Here is a 21,376-nt window from a genome sequence, read left to right as displayed (position 1 = left end):
GTAGTTAATTTTACTTCAGAGCTATACTAAACCCTCACTTGTTTGGTGGAGTTAGGGAATAAAATTCTCTAATTAACTGATTATTTGGGTTAAGTAAATGTTATTATATATAATATATATGAAGCCAAATTCTCAATGAACATAATAAATTATATCTGATAAAAATCTTTATTGAACACAATTTAACTTTAGGATCTTAGGACTGAAATAATTCTTAATGTGGTCCAACTCTGTTTTTAAAACATTTAGCAAACTGTCAAATCATTTCAATATTACTACTGTTATTAATACAGTATTAATATAAACTACAATTGAGAAAACTGTAGCCCAGGGTAAACTATCTTTGCAGATTACACACAGCTAGCTGGCCAAGGGCAGTATCAGATTTTCTAACTTTGACTTTGTATTGTGGATATCCAAGAAATCTTATACTTGTGACATTATAGCAAATGATGGGCACAAGACGGCAACAGAGATGTATCCACTCATTTTATCACTGCTTTCTTCATTTATTTCTTGATAGGAGTAATGTTGAATTTAGTGCTTATTGCACATAAATAAAATTCTTTTCATTTAAAGTCACTTAACACATAAATAACTTGTAATCAAAAATATCTAAAATTCAGAATATCATAATTTGGTTTTCACAGACTATAAATTTTAATTAAGTGAGCTATAAAAGTGAATGTAATCTTTTATAACACTTACAGTAATAGATGGTTCACTGGACAACTTACTTTTAATATCAACAAATTGAAGAATAGATAAGGATTTTCCATTTGGATAATTCTATTCAATATGGACATCTAGCAGACATGACACAATAGAAATAATTTATGACTACTTACTTGAGGCATCAGCGACTTAGCCATCATATAAGATTCTTCAGCTGCTTTGGTTCTATTTAAATTTTTATAAGTTCTTCCTACATTCATGTGGGCACCAATATCATCTAAAATTAAAAAAAAATCATTTGTTGGCAAATACACTAAATAGTATTCCAGTAAACTACTAAGAAGACATGTTTCTAGAAACAAACACACTAAAGCAAAAGAATGCAAAAGGAGGCAATAGGTCCTGCTTCCTCCATAAAGCTCTTCTAACACAACTTATTATAACTTATGAGCAAGGCTACACTAGAAAATTATTAAATAAAGTACCATAAGAACAGAAAATACACATATGACATGAAAAAACTATTTGAATGGCTCCTGGAAGGGTTGAGATATGAGAGGGGAGAAATAAAGGTAATGATTAAATTTACATCTTTTTTTTCCACTATATTTTACTATCCTATACTAAGGCTTACTCCTATTTCCTTAATCACATAGCTTTGGAATTCACTCAAAAGCAAAAAGGATTTACAAGTGAAAAGGATCACCATGATTACTAGAATTATTTCAAGTATTATAAATAACAAAAATGAATCCATGGTGGCATAGGGGCAAAGAGCCTGTGAAAAAAACTTTGTGACTTTGTTTTTAAAAATTTTTGTGAACGTGGTTGGAGTGCAAGTTATCTGGATTCTATAGTATTACTTAAGATGCAGTAGCCCAGATCTCTTAAATGATGATACATTCCCATATAATTTAATTAAAACTTTTAAAAAGGTTGTCTTAATATCAAATCCTCAGCAAATTTATTCAGGGATAGAAAAATATAAAATTTAAATAAAAAAGATATGAGGGTTCATTGCACACTAGTTTAAGATATACTTCCCAGTAAATATTTCAAAGGTTTGGAATAAAGATAGAAAGAAGGGAGATCTTAAATTAGACAAATTTTACTCAACATGAATCTCTAACAGACATGACAAGGTTTCAAATTATGATTACTACTTGCCTGTGACACCAATGATGATTTTGCAATTGTGGAATAGTTCTCTGCCTGCAACTCCCAGGACACATAGGGGCCAAGCATATATATTTTAGGTATTCCCCTAGGAGGAGAGTAACAGTCCTAAGATCTTGCTAAATTATGTTTCAGGTTGGCAATTGTGTGCACTGTACAAAAACTGTTAGATGCCATATGGGTTTAGTTAGAGAACTAGGGGACAGGATTGGGGGAAAGAGGTTGATTTCTTATTTTTAGACATATTGCTGAATCTCATGGGGGTCTCAGGAGGCGGTCAAGCCAAAAAAAAAAGAAGAAAAGAAGAAGAAAAAAGGCTTCCCAATACTGGCTGCAATTCAGAATATTTGTGTAGCTTTGAAACATTCAGATACCTTACCCTACCCAGCTCGATCAAAATAGAATCTTCAGGAACAGGATTGCAAAAATGTTTTAAAAAAGTTTCAGAGGCAATTCTGATGTAGAGCCAAGGTTGAAATACATTGCATTACCAAAAGCATATAGAGTTTTTGCTCTTATACGGCTCTTTAAAAAAATTTTTTTTATTGAAGTATAGTTGAATTACAGCATTGTGTTAATTACTGCTGTACAGCAAAGTGACTCAGTTATACATATACACATTCTTTTTCCTATTCTTTTCCATTATGGTTTATCACAGGATATCGAATATAGTTCCCTGTGCTATATACAATAGGACCTTGTTTATCTAAGCTCTTTTAATCTAAGAAAAGAACAAACTGAAAGTTTAAGTAAATAAAAGTGAAATTATGTCAGGTAAGTATTTAAAATGTTACTGAAAAGAGCCCCAACCAACCTTAGAAAAGAGGTTATCCATCAGGATGAAAGACAAGGCAAATTACTATCTACTAATCAGGTTCTAGAACTATGGCAAGAGATACTGTCATCAGTGAAGACTACAGACACTAGAGTAAGGCACCCTTGCTTTCTCAAAGAACAAAGATAGCAATTAGATAGCATTTAGCATCAAAAAAACTACACAACACAGCTAATAAAATGAAACAATTTTTAAGCAATTTTTAAAATAAGTTACAAAGTTTAAGATTCTAGGAGGAAACAGCATTATTGGTAAGGTAAATCTATATTAGAAAAAAAAAGGTAAGAAAGCAGGCAAGATATAAAAATCAATTACATTTGAGTGACTAAAAAGCTACAGAATTTCAAAAAACAATCTTGCTATTATGAGTGCCCTATCCAAACCAACAGCAGCCTTAATCTAGCAGTCTGTCTTTATTTCAATGTAAACGAGGACTGGCAAATATCAGGCAACTCTGTGCCTAATAATTCTTCAGTCACCAACAGTGAAGTTAAGTATTGTCACACTGATGGCCCAGGCATATGTGTTGCTTTCCAGTTATTTCCTATGCACAAATTTGTCAATTTATTTAAAAAGATAAATTTATAAATGTCTGGAAACTCCTGAAAACTCTAAAAATCATTTCTACCTTGATGGCATCAAAGTTGAACTACAAGTCCATGATTATTTTCGTTTCAAAGATTTGAAGTTAGATAAAAATGAAATCATTGATTTTAAGGCAAAAATAAACCTTGGAGAAATCCGGTGTTTCTCGAGAAAAACCTACCCTCGTCTTATAAAGGTGTTTATGGAAACTGTAATTCAATTTGCAAAAATTTTATCTTGTGAATTGATTTTTTAAAAAAACTTGTAACCACCAAAACAAACAAACAAAAGACGTAATCAACTGTTTGTCTAACATGACATTCATGTTGCCTGGTCAAAGACCATTGTATAGTTTATATTCTTATTCTGGCTAAGCAAGAAAAGCCTTCAGACTGAATGTCTTTTTTTTTTTTTTTAAGCTACTTTAAATGTTAAGAATCTCTGCTCTCTGTGATCCTATACCGTTCTAGGGTTTTAAGTACCATCTATATGCTTGTTACTTCAAATTTTTGTCTCTAGTCCTGACCATTCCCCTTATCTCCAGACTTATAGTTCTATCTCCATCTGTATATCTAACAGGGACAAAAAAGACTCTTGATTTCCTTCCCTACATGTCGTTTTAGCTGTCAAATCTATCTATGAAGAACACAGCTGAAAAACACAGAATGAGCCAAGAAGTCTCTGAATGACAAATTCAATTTTTCCAAGATTATGTACTTTTTCATAATAAATTGTAATAAAATGATTTGCCTGTTTTCCTAGCCCACTGTTTATTAGAGACAGCAATTTTGAGAGTATGGTAGGTAAGTCATACTAACTAAAGGAGATAGGTTCAAGTAAGTATCTTAAAAACAGCCAAAAGTGACAACTGACGAGAGGAAAAATGATTTTAAACTAAACATCCACAGTCACACCCACCCACCAACACGGTTTCATCTCGTCCTGACAACAATACAATGAGATAGAAATTACTGTCCCAAGTTAGAAATGGGAAAGATAGGGCTGAAGGGGCCTAAATATCGTCTTCTAAGTCTCCAGGTCCCTGTGTGTCTGACATAAAGATGACTTTGCTTCTCTTTTTAAAAACTCCCAGAATGAACCTAAAAGGCTTCAGAAAGCAATGAATTGAAACTGCCACAGTTAGTGACCACTGACTGTGTGTAAGACTATGCTAGATGATGCAGGGCCTATGAAGATGAATCAGATGTTCACGCTGCCCCTAGGAAGCTCCTCAGTTTAAATACATAGATATTTTAAATAAATAAATATTTTAAACGAACATTTAAATAACAAATATCACAGAAAAGATACAAAAGTTGTAAGGAGTCTTGAAGAGGAGAAATATTTGCTTCTAACTGGTAAGATAGGAGGGTTTTTTTGTTTTGTTTTGTTTAGAAAAGAAGCCATGTGAGACGGGTTGCAAAAGATCGGTAGGGTATGGCAGAAGGTGGATGGGAAGGAAAGGAGAAGGGAGGAATTCCAGGCTCAAGGAAGAACACAAACAAATGCAAAGAGGTGAGGAAGCTCATGACATGTACCCTAGATTTCAAGAAAAACTAAACTACATGAAGAGCCAGGAGAGATAAAATTGGAAAGGTAGCTAGACCATCAGTTATATATTTCTACAACATTCTCTAACTGGAATTTGGCTTTGCCTTGGGGACACTGGCAGCTTTTCCAAGTGGTAACTGTGGTCTTTTTCTTATCTCTTGCAACACTGGGCCTGGAGTTAGGTGTCCTCCTTGATCCTTACCACTTCCAGACCACTGTAATTCCTTAAAATCACTCATCTCTGAATTTCAGATCATTAAACTCTATTATCATCCACTGCCCTCCTTATTGCAGTCACCAATCTCATATATAGCTCCTGGTTCCTTGTTGTTCTCTCCAACATCACACAGTTGTCAAAATTCTCAGTAATTTCAAAATCTATATAGATGTGTCTTCCAATAGTTGCCTTGATATCCTTTCTTCCAATAATTTTTACCTCCATTCTCCTTTAACTAGTCAGTTCAACGGCCACAGTCATATCTAGTCGAAATACAGGGGGCACTGCCCACTACTGCCCACCCCTCCGAGTATATTTAGAAATGTGTGTGTGGGGAAGTACTTTTGGGTCATCATACTGAATGGAAAGTAATGATTGGTACTTGGTAGGTGGCGGCCACGTTTGGTACATATCCTGGAACACTGAAAACTAAAAATGCTCTAGCTAGACCCTACTCAGACACCAACAATTTTTCAGATCTATAAATGACTGATCTGATCACCTTTTCCTCTTCTTTCATCCTCTCTCACATCTCTTCATAACCAGCTTAGGTTGTGTCTCAATACTCCCTTATCCCTTTGTTTAGTAATACATATCTGACAAAATTCTAATCCTGTTTAACCAAATTCTCCATGCCTGTACCACTGCACTTATAAAGTAGTGGGAGAAAACTTTTAACCACATCAACTGGTTTAATTGTAATTAAGTATTGCTAACCTCAAGTAGGGTGTTAGAGCTGCTTGACAATCATACCATATTTTCCTACTCTATACATTTTCCTAGATCTTTGTTTCTCAACACGTGATTCATGGGCTAAGTATCACTTAGGAACTTACTAGAAATGCAGAAATTCAAGCCCTACTCTAAATCTCTATATATCAGAACATGAACCATATGATCTCCAGGTGATTTACAGGTACATTAAAGTTTGTGAAGCTATGTCCTAGATGATTACTTAAGACCCTCTCCTGGTCTTAGATTTCCAGCACTTCCTCTCCATTCCCCACACTCTACTACTGATTTTACTTTCTGTTTCACTGAGAAAACAGAAGTAAACAAAGGACAACTTCCAGAAGCTATTCATCTATTATTCACCTGCCTATATCATGTCTCTACACTCTGCTTTCCCTGCTACCACAGGTTAACTATTGGTTCAGTTGACTGAATGAAATCCTCACCCTGAGCACTAGATCCTATTTATCTATTCTCATCTGTTCAAGGACATTGACCCAGTACTTCGGTTCCCCACCTTGAATTATTATTTTTCCCAGCTTCAATGGATTAGTCACACACATGCTTTGTTTCTCTCACCTTAAAACAAAACCCCCCAAATTCCCAAAAAACAAAAAAACCCATCATCCTACTACCCTCTCTTGACCCCATACTCAGCACCAACATTTCTTATCAACACCCTTTAAAAGAGTTAATATCAACTCCAATTATTCTTCTCCCACTCTCTTAAACTCACTACTATCAAGCTTTTGCAACTATCCCTTCACCAAAATTGCTCATCAATGTCACCCAACAACTCTGTTTAAAAAAGACTCCTTAAACGTCTGATATAAATAGCTCTAACATATAATCCAATTCAAAAATAAGCCAGCACCAAACACTGTATCATTCCAGTCAGTTGGAATAAAGCTTGAAAATAAACGCTACCTATTTTCCACAAATATAATCATGTTTTTAAAAAGAAAATAAACTACCACAATAGCTTTATTAGTTAATAATGCTTACCTGGCTGAACATGGGTAGCCTGTAAGAAGTACTTCAAAGCTCTCTCAAAGTTCTTTTCATTTTCCAGAGCATGACCCACATTATTCCATAATTTGGCATTATTTTTATTTACCTTAAATACGGAAGTACAGATAGAAATCAGTTAAATTTTAAAAAAATGAGTCTAATTAACACAGATTTTGTTTGGTATACTATTAGGAATGGACTACTCCACAGAAATGTCCGTGAACAGATGAAGTGGATAAAAAGGTACAAACTTCTAGCTTTAAGATAAGTAAGGTCTGAGGATGTAATGTACAGCATGGTGACTATAGTTAACAATACTGTATATGAGGTGATGGATGTTAACTTATTCTGGTAGTCATTTTATATATATACACACACACACACATGCATATAATCATTATATTGTACACCTTAAAGACAAAGTTATATGTCAATTGTATCTCAATAAAACTGGAAAATAATCATTCCGATTTCTCCCAGAAAAAAAAATGTGTATATATATGTGTGTGTGCATGTATACATACAACTCCAATTAACATGGATATCTGTTTGGTATATTCTTAGGAATGGAGTGTTCCATGGAGATAAGGAAGAAGTCAAAAGAACACTGCTTCATGAAGTTTACCCTCTCCTCCCTTTCAATATTAAAATACTAAAACCACAGTTTATCTACTTTACATATTAAAATTTTACTAAAACTTTTATTTCATCAAAACATAGAACTGTTTGAAAATTCCTGCTCTATTATTTATGTTCTTTTGGGAAAGACAGAATTTGAACAAGTGAATATGTTTAAACACTGCACTGATGACTTATTTTGAGGTTCCACATAAAGCTATTTACGTAGTCTATTATGGTAATGGGAACCCTGGTGAGTACAGAAACAGCCAAAAGGAAGTTAAGAATTTAGAGATTTGAAGAGAGGGAGCATCTGAAAAAAAATCACTGCTTATAACTTTTGCAGAAAACAAATTTTGTGACTTATTCTCATTTACGCTGTCCATTCTATAAAAATGCAGTATCACTCCTTTCTGTCAGTTCCTATCTTTCCTACAGTATTATAACCATTGGTTATTCTCCATATGGAAGGGCACCATTTTTTGCCATGTATTTTATTTCATTCAATCTAAGATGCCATCAATTATAAGGCTCACCATTATTTTATGTACCATTAAGAAAGAGAAAAGGTCACTAATTAATTGTAAAATGCCTTTTACTGTAAGATTTATTCTGATTTCAGAGACGTTAAAAGGTAAAAATAAATAAATAAATAAAAAGGTACACCTTAAGAACCAATGAAACAAAGCATTCATATTCAAACATTTTATCATTTGAGTGTCTAACAATGGTATAGCATTTGTACAATTATTCACATATACTCTAGACATACACCTAAGTACTAGTCAGGGTACTAGTTATGGTATATATTATACAAAGAACAAATTCTTTTGGTTAATTTTTTGGTGAAGTACTTAACATTGACAGTTAATTGCCTAGTTAAAAGTAAAGTTAAAACACTGTATCAGGGATGGCTATAAGAAATAATTGATGACATATTCTGAATAATACTTTACCTTCAAGGCTGACATAAACAGCGTATATTCAGACTCCCAATCCCAATTTCTATGAAGTGTTTTTAAGGCATGAGTGAGTATCACCATAGACAGACAAACCCAGGATAACTTTTTTAATACACTATTTAAGAAAAAAAAAGCAGAACAAAAAAAACATTGTCTATATAACCAAAACAGAGGTAAGAAATATGCTAAATATCTCTAAACATAATATCTGAATTTATTCTGAAGATTAGGGATTGTTCTAATAATCATACAACTTGAGAGGGAACAACACTGAAAAAATTAAATATTATGAACACATACACTTATACTTCACTCTTCAATTACATTAAATATTTCAATATTTGCCTTTATTTCAAAAGTTTTGTTTAGATTTAATGACAAAAAATTGATAAAACCAATTTTCAATTGTGAATTTTTATATTTAGAGTTCTTTTGTACCATTTACCTATAACTTGAATATTCTTAGTAGTGTTTATAAACGGTCAATCTTATCCCTGGCTATATTTAAAAACATTATTGTTTTACAATAAACACCACAGATTATCATGGTATTCTTGAAGAATTTTACATTTTAAAGCTAGAATTATTTATTAAAAGTCATAGTAAAATTAACTCTATAAAATAGATGTAAATTACTTATATAGCTATGGTTAATCACTTGGGACTAAATTTCTCATTTAAAAATGATGGTTATGGAGAGATCAGTTCAAGATGGCAGAGTAGAAGGATGTGCTCTCACCCCCTCTTGTGAGAGCACTGGAATCACAACTGACTGCTGAACAATCACCGACAGGAAGACACTGGAAGTCACCAAAAAAGATACCCCACATCCAAAGACAAAGGAGAAGCCAATGAGACAGTAGGGGGGGGCGCAATCACAATAAAATCAAATCCCATAACTGCTGGGTAGGTGACTCACAAACTGGAGAACACTTATACCACAGAAGTCCACCCACTGGAGAGAAGGTTCTAAGCCCCACGTCAGGCTTCCCAACCTGGGGGTCCAGCAACGGAAGAGGAATTCCTAGAGCATCAGACTTTGAAGGCTAGCAGGATTTGACTGCAGGACTTTGACAGGACTTGAGAAAACAGAGACTCTACTCCTGGAGGGCACACACAAAGTAGTGTGCACACTGGGACCCAGGGGAAGTAGCAGTGACCCCATAGGAGACTGAACCAGACCTATCTGCTAGTGTTGGAGGGTCTCCTGCAGAGGCAGGGTGTGGCTGTGGCTCACTGTGAAGACAAGGACACTGGCAGTGGAAGTTCTGGGAAGTACTCCTTAGCGTGAGCCCTCCCAGAGTCTGCCATTAGCCCCACCAAAGAGCTGGGTAGGCTCCAGTGTTGGATGGTCTCAGGCCAAACAACCAACAGGGAGGGAACCCAGCCCCACCCATCAGTAGAGAAGCAGATTAAAGTTTTACTGAGCTCTACCCATCACCAGTCCCTCCCATCAGGAAACTTGCAAAGCCTCTTAGACAGCCTCATCCACGAGAAGCAAGAAAAACTACAACCCTGCAGCCTGTGGAACAAAAACCACATTCACAGAAAGATAGACAAGATGAAAAGGCAGAGGGCTATGTACCAGATGAAGGAACAAGCTAAAACCCCAGAAAAACAACTACATGAAGTGGAGATAGGTAACCTTCCAGAAAAAGAATTCAAAATAATGATAGTGAAGATGATCCAGGACCCTGGAAAAAGAATGTAGGCAAAGATCGAGAAGATGGAAGAAATATTTAACAAAGACCTAGAAGAATTAAAGAGCAAACAAACAGAGATAAACAATACAATAACTGAAATGAAAAATACAGTAGAAGGAATCAATAGCAGAATAACTGAGGCAGAGGTACAGATAAGTGACCTGGAAGACAGAATGGTGGAATTCACTGCTGTGGAGCAGAATAAAGAAAAAGGAATGAAAAGAAATGAAGACACCCTAAGAGACCTCTGGGACAACATTACACGCAACAACATTCGCATTATAGGGGTCCCAGAAGGAGAAGAGAGAGAGAAGGGACCCGAGAAAATATTTGAAGAGATTATAGTCGAAAACTTCCCTAGCAAGGGAAAGGAAATAGCTACCCAAGTCCAGGAAGCGCAGAGAGTCTCATACAGGATAAACCCAAGGAGACGCAAGAAGAGACACATAGTAATCAAACTGGCAAAACTTAAAGACAAAGAAAAATTACTGAAAGCAGGAAGGGAAAAAAGACAAATAGCATACAAGGGAACTTCCATAAGTTTAAGAGTTGATTTCTGAGCAGAAACTCTACAAGCCAGAAGGGAGTGGCATGATATACTTAAAGTGATGAAAGGGAAGAAACTACAACCAAGATTACTCTACCCGGCAAGTATCTCATTCAGATTCGATGGAGAAATCAAAAGCTTTACAGACAAGCAAGAGCTAAGAGAAATCAGCACCACCAAACCAGCTCTACAACAAAAGCTAAAGGAACTTCTCTAAGTGGGAAACACAAGAGAAGAAAAGGACCAACAAAAACAAACCCCCCAAAATTAAGAAAATGGTAAAAGGAACACACATATCGATAATTATCTTAAACATGAATGGATTAAATGCTCCAACCAAAAGAAACAGGCTTGCTGAATGGATACAAAAACAAGGCCCATATATATGCCATCTACAAGAGACCCACCTCAGACCTAGGGACACATACAGACTGAAAGTGAGGGGATGGAAAAAGATATTCCATGTAAATGGAAATCAAAAGAAAGCTGGAGTAGCAATACTCTCATATCAGAGAAAATAGACTTTAAAATAAAGAATGTTACAAGAGGCAAGGAAGGACACCACATAATGATCAAGGAACAAATCCAAGAAGATATAACAATTAGAAATATATATGCACCCAACATAGGAGCACCTCAATACATAAGGCAATTGCTAACAGCTATAAAAGAGGAAATTGACAGTAACACAATAATAGTGGGGGACTTTAACACCTCACTTACACCAATGGACAGATCATCCAAAATGAAAATTAATAAGGAAACACAAGCTTTAAGTGACACAGCAGATCAGATAGATTTAAATAATATTTATAGGACATTCCATCCAAAAACAGCAGGTTACACATTCTTCTCAAGTGGGCATGGAACATTCTGCAGGATACATCACATCTCGGGTCACAAATCAAGCCTCAGTAAATTTAAGAAAACTGAAATCATACCAAGCATCTTTTCTGACCACAACTTTATGAGATTAGAAATGACGGGCTTCCCTGGTGGCGCAGTGGTTGAGAGTCCGCCTGCCGATGCAGGGGACGCGGGTTCGTGCCCAGGTCTGGGAGGATCCCACATGCCGCGGAGCGGCTGGGCCCGTGAGCCGTGGCCGCTGAGCCTGTGCTCCGGAGCCTGTGCTCCGCAAGGGGAGAGGCCACAACAGTGAGAGGCCCGCCTACCGCAAAAAAAAAAAAAAAAAAAAAAAAAAAAAAAAAAAGAAATGAATTACAGGGAAAAAAATGTAAAAAACACAAACACATGGAGGCTAAACAATACGTTAGTAAATAACCAAGAGATCACTGAAGAAATCAAAGAGGAAATCATAAAATACCTAGAGACAAATGACAATGAAAACACAACAATCCAAAACCTATGGAATGCAGCAAAAGTAGTTCTAAGAGGGAAGTTTATAGCTATACAAGCCTACCTCAAGGAACAAGAAAAATCTCAAATAAACAATCTAAACTTACACCTAAAGGAATTAGAGAAAGAAGAAAAAACAAAAACCAAAGTTAGTAGAAGGAAAGAAATCATAAAGACCAGAGCAGAAATAAATGAAATAGAAACAAAGAAAACAATGGCAAAGATCAATAAAACTAAAAGCTGGTTCTTTGAGAAGATAAACAAAACTGATAAACCATTAGCCAGACTCATCAAGAAAAGGAGGGAGAGGACTCAAATCAATAAAATTAGAAATGAAAAAGGAGAAGTTACAACAGACACTGGAGAAATACAAAGCATCCTAAGAGACTACTACAAGCAACTCTATGCCAATAAAATGGACAACCTGGAAGAAATGGACAAATTCTTAGAAAGGTATAACCTTCCAAGACTGAACCAGGAAGAAACAGAAAATATGAACAGACCAATCACAAGTAACGAAATTGAAATTGTGATTAAAAATCTTCCAACAAACAGAAGTCCAGGACCAGATGGCTTCACAGGTGAATTCTATCAAATATTTAGAGAAGAGCTAACACCCAACCTTCTCAAACTCTTCCAAAAAATTGCAGAGGAAGGAACACCACCAAACTCATTCTATGAGGCCACCATCACCCTGACACCAAAACCAAAGATACTACAAAAAAAGAAAATTACAGGCCAATATCACTGATGAATATAGATGCAAAAACCCTCAACAAAATACTAGCAAACAAAATCCAATAACACATTAAAAGGATTATACACCATGATCAAGTGGGATTTATCCCAGGGACGCAAGGATCTTTCAATATACACAAATCAATCAATCAATGTGATACACCATATTAACAAACTGAAGAAGAAAAACCATATGATCATCTCAATAGATGCAGAAAAAACATTTGACAAAATTCAACACCCCATTTATGATAAAAACTCTCCAGAAAGTGGGCACAGAGGGAACCTACCTCAACATCATAAAGGCCATATACCACAAGCCCACAGCAAACATCATTCTCAACGGTGAAAAACCGAAAGCATTTCCTGCAAGATCAGGAACAAGACAAGGATGTCCCCTCTCACCACTATATTCAACATAGTTTTGGAAGTCCTAGCCACGGCAATCAGAGAAGAAAAAGAAATAAAAGGAATCCAAATTGGAAAAGAAGAAAACTGTCACTGTTTGCAGATGACATGCTACTATACATAGAGAATCTTAAAGATGCCACCAGAAAACTACTAGAGCTAATCAATGAATTTGGTAAAGTTGCAGGATACAAAATTAATGCACAGAAATCTCTTGTATTCTGATACACTAATGATGAAAAATCTGAAAGAGAAATTAAGGAAACACTCCCATTTACCACTGCAACAAAAAGAATACAATACCTAGGAATAAACCTACCTAGGGAGACAAAAGACTCATATGCAGAGGACTATAAGACACTGATGAAAGAAATTAAAGACGACACCAACAGTTGGAGAGATATGCCATGTTCTTGGATTGAAATAATCAATATTTTGAAAATGACTATACTATCCAAAGCATTCTACAGATTCAATGCAATCCCTATCAAATTAAATGGCATTTTTTACAGAACTAGAATAAAAAATCTTAAAATTTATATGGAGACACAAAAGACCCCAAATAGCCACAGCAGTCTTGAGGGAAAAAAACAGAGCTGGAGGAATCAGACTCCCTGACTTCAGACTATACTACAAAGCTACAGTAATCAAGACGATATGGTACTGTCACAAAAACAGAAATATAGATCAATGGAACAGGATAGAAAGCCCAGAGATAAACCCATGCACCTAGGGTCAACTAATCTATGACAAAGGATGCAAGAATATACAATGGAGAAAAGACAGCGTCTTCAATAAGTGGTGTTGGGAAAACTGGACAGCTACATGTAAAAGAGTGAAGTTAGAACACTCCCTAACACCATACACAAAAATAAACTCAAAATGGATTAGAGACCTAAATGTAAGAGCAGACACTATAAAACTCTTACAGGAAAACATAGGAAGAACACTCTTTGTCATAAATCACAGCAAGATCTTTTTTGATCCACCTACTAGAGTAATGGCAACAAAAACAAAAATAAAAAAATGGGACCTAATGAAACTTCAAAGCTTTTGCACAGCAAAGGAAACCATAAACAAGACAAAAAGACAACCCTCAGAATGGGAGAAAATATTTGCAAATGAATCAATGGACAAAGGATTAATCTCCAATATATATAAACAGTTCATGCAGCTCAACATTAAAAAACCTAACAACCCAATCCAAAAATGGGCAGAAGACCTAAATAGACATTTCTCCATAGAAGACACACAGATGGCCAAGAAGCACATGAAAAGCTGCTCAACATCACAAAATATTAGAGAAATGCAAATCAAAACTACAATGAGCTATCACCTCACACCAGTTAGAATGGGCATCATCAGAAAATCTACAAACAACAAATGCTGGAGAGGGTGTGGAGAAAAGGGAACCCTCTTGCACTGTTGGTGGGAATGTAAATTGCTACAGCCACTATGGAGAACAGTATGGAGGTTCCTTAAAACTAAAAATAGAACTACCAGACGACCCAGCAATCCCACTACTGGGCATATACCCTGAGGAAACCATAATTCAACAAGAGATATGTATCAAAATGTTCACTGCAGCTCTATTTACAATAGCCAGGACATGGAAGCAACCTAAGTGTCCATCAACAGATGAACTGATAAAGAATATGTGGCACATACATACAATGGAATATTACTCAGCCATAAAAAGAAACAAAATTGAGTTATTTGTAGTGAGGTGGATGGACCTAGAGTCTGTTATACAGAGTGAAGCAAGTCAGAAAGAGAAAAACAAATACCATATGCTAACACATATATATGGAATCTAAGAAAAAGAAAATGGTCATGAAGAACCTAGTGGCAAGACAGGAAGAAAGACACAGACCTACTAGAGAATGGACTTGAGGATATGGGGAGGGGGAAGGGTAAGCTGTGACAAAGTGAGAGAGTGGCATGGACATATATACAGTACCAAATGTAAAACAGATAGGTAGTGGCAAGCAGCCGCATAGCACAGGGAGATAAGCTCGGTGCTTTGTGACCACCTAGAGGGGTGGGATAGGGAGGGTGGGAGGGAGGGAGACGCAAGAGGGAAGAGATATGGGGACATATGTATATGTGTAACTGATTCACTTTGTTATAAAGCAGAAACTAACACATGACTGTGAAGCAATTATACTCCAATAAAGATGTTAAAAAAAAACTGAAAAATGATTAATTTAACTACTGTATATTAAATTGGCATTAAAACAAAACAAAACAAAACAAAAGACACATGCACCCCAATGTTAACTGCAGCACTATTTACAATAGCTAGGTCATGGAAGCAACCTAAATGTCCATTGACAGATGAATGGATAAAGAAGAGGTGGTATATATATACAATGTAATATTACTCAGCCATAAAAAGGAACGAAATTGGGTCATTTGTAGAGACATGCATGAATCTAGAGACTGTCATACAGAGTGAGGTAAGTCAGAAAGAGAAAAACAAATATCGTATATTAACACATATATGTGGAACCTAGAAAAATGGTACAGATGAACCGGTTTGCAGGGCAGAAACTGAGACACAGATGTAGAGAACAAACGTATGGAAACCAACGGCGGGTAAACGGTGGGGAGTGGGGATGGGGGATGGGGTGTTATGAATTGGGAGATTGGGATTGACATATATATATACACTAATATCTATAAAGTGGATAACTAGTAAGAACCTGCTGTATAATAAAATAAAATTCAAAAAAAATTAAAAAAATTAAAAAGATGGTTATAATTCAATAATCCCAATGATCTTATTTAGTATTAATAGTATTAATGTTCTCTGAGTCTGTGCTTTTTGTCTCAGTAACAGAGTTCAATTTCTTTCATTTTGATAGATCCACTTAACCAGGATAATAGTGCATGGATCAGAAGGAACATGGACATTGGAAGTAGTCAGGTGTAAATCTGAATCAAGACTCTGCTGTTGACTAGCTGTCAGGTAACTTGCATGAGCTTCAATTTTCAAATGTGCAAAATGGAGTTAAGGAGTGTCAAGATTAAATGAGAAAAATCTAAAGAGTGTATCCTGGAGCTGGTACATGACAGGCACTCCAAAATTGGTAGTGAGTATAACTGGATATATGGATAGAAGCTAAGAGAAAAGGTTTCATAGATGGCATTGAAAATTGTAATCATGGATGAGATCACCCAGGGAGAACATGCAATGTGAGGAGAATGGCTATTAGTAAAACTCTGAGAAATAAAAAATATTTAAAGAGCAGGTACAGCAGGGAGAATCTGAAAATTGAGCAGAAATGAACAAATGTGGAAGAGAATCAGGACAGAGACTTTTTATAGATGCCAGGGAAATAAAATTTAAATAAAAGCATTAACTGGATTTAGCTATGAGAGGCAATTTGTTACATGTTAGTAAAGTGACGTAGAGAGAAGTCAGAATTCTGTGGGTTGAAGGGTGAATGGAAAGTAAGAAAAAGGAGATAGTGACTGTTCTGTTCCTTAACTATTGGTTTAAGGCAATTAGGACATGGTGGTTACGATGAAGCAAGAAATTACAGATTGCCTTCTATATGCATTTTACATATATTAACCCGATATAACTCACTTAAGGAAGAAGACTGTTATCTTAGTTCACTGCATATGGAAGTAGCAATGATCACCTGAAACTTTAGTCTCAATAATATTCTATTTTGCATTTGGGTCTGACTGAAAGTTTGTTATGTCTCAGGCTGTAAAATAAAATTATATAAATATGAGGAAGACCATAGGATAAGGTAGGGGTTACGTAGCTTTCCTAACCTGAATTACAGACAATGAGGAGACTGTCAATGTGAAAAACAAGAAGGTATAAAATATGACATAAAAACTAAATAAACATTTTAAATACTTAAATGTATCATATTGAATTCTATAGTTAATAAGCATTAAATGCACTAACATTTTAATTCACCTTTTGTTTGATATTTTCTGCCATCCATGGGCTACCAAAATACAGAACCCCATGCTAGGAACATATAATACTCTCTCAGCAACAACAAATCCAACTGGGAAAAAAAGGTTTGATGCAGGAATAAATGGTAATGCCATTAAACAAAGTGCCTACAAAGAAAAACAAGACATTTTATTAAATTAAAAAATATATGCACATAAACAGTCAAATCCAAATATTTTTTCATTTAATTTGGATAATGTACTGGTGGACCATTTTTAATAATACTATAATGGATACTGATTTAAACATAAAGAAGGATGCTTAAGGATGGTAACAACAAACATGAGGAGGTATGTCAGCAAGGTGGAATGAAGTCTTCTTGAATGCTAGAACTTATACCTAAGGCTCATTCAATTATCAATAAATAAAAAATATTTTTTGAAAATATATCTAAAATAAAAAAACAGTAATTTTTATATATCTAGCTTATGTGCTTGTGGTAAAAATAAATTGAGAGGAAAATATATTAGGTTTTAATAAAATAAAACTACAAATTGTAGGTTGATAAAATAGCCAAACACATCAGTTTTTATTATTTTACTACTATCTGTAACACTGGAAATTGATAAGGTACATTTCAGACAAGACAGTAGACTACTTCTATACATTACTTCAGCGTTACTTTGCATGGTATTCTGATGGGTCACATACATTTAACGGAGACTTAGTATATGTATAAAAATAAACCTGGCCCCTTTAAATCAACAGTCTTTTATTCTATAAGAATTTCTAAAATTCTAACACTGTACACTGTGTTAGAAATAAACATCACAAAATGCTTAAGAGTTTTTGCCATTTTGAAAATGGGATGGCATATGGTTTCCAGATTACAAAGCCATTACAAAAGATAAGACACAAATAACTTATGGAAAGAAATAAGTTGGTTGTCATTAGGACATCTGTTTCTATGGACATCTGCTTCCATATTTCATTACCCTTATTTGTTTTATAGTACCTAATGGAATAAATAAGTTGTTCTTTCAACTTCAGAAGTTTGAGAGTCCTCTAACAGTTTGAGAGGAAGGAATGCCTTTTTTATACTTTATTAGTAAAAATCGATGTAGAAATGTAAATACAGTGAGAAGAATACTTTCTCCATGAATCACAAATTAATAACTTGTAATAATACAAAAGACTGAATCTGAAGAAAAGCACTACCATCGAATTGCTCAGTATCATATCGATTTATATGTCTGAAATTTTAGTGTTTTCTTTTTAATCAAAAAGGTAAAACATTAAGAGTGCATAATTCACTTTCCACTTCCCAGAAATGCTTGATTGATTTAAAAACAACCAGCTAGCTGTGAAACAGAGATTTGTTTCTAAGTACATGATCCTTTTAAAAGAATATATTCCCTATTAATTCATAGATGCCCTAAGGCAATTTCACTGGAAAAAAATTAAGTGTTAAATTCAGCCAAAGATGCATCACAGGCTGATGTGTAAGCTACACAAAAAAGAAAAACCATCTCTCAAAAAAATCTACTGGTTCTTGAATAAGAAATGTCTCAATGATTAACTTACTCAGAAGTTCTAATATAATCCCTATTAACGTATGCCAACCAAGTTTACTGTAACGAACATAATATCCTTCTTCCAGTGATGTAAAATCTCCTTAAAAAGAAGGATGGGGGCTTCCCTAGTGGCGCAGTGGTTAAGAATCTGCCTGCCAATGCAGGGGACATGGGTTCGAGCCCTGGTCCGGGAAGATCCCTCATGCCGCGGAGCAACTAAGCCCGTGCACCACAACTACTGAGCCTGTGCTCTAGAGCCCGCATGCCACAACTACTGAACCCACGTGCCGCAACTACTGAAGCCTGCGCGCCTAGAGCCCATGCTCTGCAACGAGATGCCAGGACAATGAGAAGCCCGCACACCACAACAAAGAGTAGCCCCTGCTTGCCGCCAATGAGAGAAAGCCCGCGCACAGCAAAGAAGACCCAACACAGCCAAAAATAAAAACAAATAAGTAAATAAATTTTTAAAAAAAAGGAAGGATGGTCATGGAATAAGCCAAGAGTTTGGAGGCAAATCTGTTTCACTTCTTGTTACATAAGGTAAACTATTCAAATCACCTAATGACTTCATTTCGTTATAAATAAATCGGGGATTAATAACTACTAATATTGTTGAGATACATATGACATCTTATTTAATAAGTGCTTAACATGGTATCTGGTACTTGAGATACTCCTTTGATCTATGTATCTTGTTCAGAGATCTTCAGAAAATTATCACCATTAAAAAACAGCATGTTTAGTTTTATACATATTTTCAGATTATTTTCCATTATAGGTTAGTATAAGATATTGAATATAGTTTCCTGCTGTTTCTCTGTTTCATGTATAGTAGTTTGTATCTGTTAATCCTATGCTCCTAATTTATCCCACCCTTCCCTCCCCTTTCCCTCTGGAAGCCATAAGTTTGTTTTCTATGAAATTAACACAATACTGTAAATCAACTATATTTCAAATTTTAAAAAGTTTAAAAAAAGTATGCTTAGGACTATACTTAAAGCAGTTATACCTAAGGTCACAAGTGTTCCTTTTTTATACATGTAAAACATAATTAATGTAATTAATATAAATATGTTTATTTCATTGGCAATATCCTATTTTTCATTCAGCTTGAACTACACAAATCATTATTTTGTTTGCCAAATCTCTGTATTTACCCACCCCTCCTTTTTTTCCTTTCTTTTAGTAGAACCCCGGCTTTGGATGTATTCTACCACATATATGCTTCGCCTTTATTTATGTGAGCAGCAAAGCACTACTAGAAAGTCCCAAAGCAAAATAGATTAATATCATCATAAACTCATGATCAACTTCAAATTGATCCTTAAGACTGCTGAGGATTCCTAGGTTTCTTTGGTAGGCTCACTCCCACTCTCTTTGACTATTTTGAATCTTGACTACTTTTCTCAAAATTTGACCCATGTCACTTTCAGCAGGTGACACTTCCAAATTTTCAGAGAAAACTAAAGCGATAAAACAAGAATTCCTTCAATTCTCCGCTACTAAACCTACGAACATCCACATTCATGTTCATTTCCATCCTTCCTGTAACCATAAGTGGTGTCTCCATCTATCTCAGGCCAAACCTGAGCTCTATACCTCTAATCTCACTATCAATCATCTCTTCTTTCATTTACTTAATCACTTTCTTATGAACTTCCTACCTATGTTAAAAATGCTCTTGCCTCTCCAACCTTAAAAATCTTCTCTTTTGACAACACATCTTTAAGTTATCTTACCCAATTCATTATGCCCCTTAAGTATAAAACAAGTTCCCACACTCTTAGGAAAAGATTTTTGGAGCCATGGCAGCAAGTAATTGGTTGTAACCTCACTTAATCAACATTTCAACTCAATGAATATGTTTTTGTAAGCCAACCCGTTAGTGATATCTCTGTGTCAAAGAGAGACAGCCAACTGCGTGCTCCAGTGAAAGTGATTCTACATGCCAACCAAGCCATAGTCTTCCCCCACCAACAACCCACTCCAGCCTCTGAAGGTCCATCAATTCCAGATCTCTGTGCTTCCCCCAAGCCCTACAGAAGACCAGCAGTTTATTATACTTGAAGCCCTTGCCTGACTGGCTGTCTTTCCTAAGTTAGGAAATTCAAGCTTGTCTCATCCTTTGAAATATTCAAAGTTAAATCACCCCTACAGTTTACCTACACTAGCGATCTTCACTTCCTCACTTCCTAATCAAATCACTCCACAGAAATAAATTTCATTTAAGTAACTAATATACCTAAAAGAGGTCAAATCCAACTGATCTCACTTCTCTACTTGACAGCAGCTGTTAGTGTTAACCATTCTATCTTTTTTTTTTTTTGGCGGTACACGGGCCTCTCACTGTTGTGGCCTCTCCTGTTACGGAGCACAGGCTCCGGACGCGCAGGCTCAGCAGCCATGGCTCGCGGGCCCAGCCGCTCCTCAGCATGTGGGATCCTCCCGGACCGGGGTACGAACCCATGTCCCCTGCATCGGCAGGCGGACTCTCAACCACTGCGCCACCAGGGAAGCCCACCATTCTATCTTTCTTGAAGCACTTTCCTACCTTTCTGTACATTTGGTATACCTCCCATTTAGGTTCATTTTCCTTTATATGGTATGTAATGTGGAAGTTTTTCAAGACCTAGATATAGGATTCTTCTCTTTCATTCTGTAAAGTCCCTTCAACTATTTATTGAGGGAAAATTAAGACCAAATACTCTAAGGCATGCATTATGTGTATGAATTAACTTCTGTACACCTAGAATGGTGCCAGCA

At 35.7% G+C, this 21,376-nt stretch overlaps 1 protein-coding gene across 1 annotated transcript in view; it reads right to left on the bottom strand.

Moving 5' to 3' along the window:
- TMTC3 (transmembrane O-mannosyltransferase targeting cadherins 3) overlaps positions 1-21,376 on the bottom strand; it is a gene marked incomplete at its 3' end in the record, with an annotated part of 81,802 nt that overhangs the window by 28,143 nt on the left and 32,283 nt on the right. Inside the window, exons 8-11 of the mRNA XM_079715250.1 lie at positions 17,055-17,203; positions 8,357-8,477; positions 6,777-6,888; positions 849-952 (exon numbers count right to left, since the gene is read on the bottom strand). Of these exons, the coding sequence (XP_079571376.1) occupies positions 849-952; positions 6,777-6,888; positions 8,357-8,477; positions 17,055-17,203 (486 nt within the window). The remainder of the gene's footprint in view (positions 1-848; positions 953-6,776; positions 6,889-8,356; positions 8,478-17,054; positions 17,204-21,376) is intronic.

This window comes from Hyperoodon ampullatus (genome assembly GCF_949752795.1).
Source record: "Hyperoodon ampullatus genome assembly, chromosome: 11".
NCBI lineage: Eukaryota > Metazoa > Chordata > Mammalia > Artiodactyla > Ziphiidae > Hyperoodon > Hyperoodon ampullatus.
Note: the sequence above shows the minus strand (reverse complement) of the source record. Positions and strands in the feature narration are given on the sequence as shown.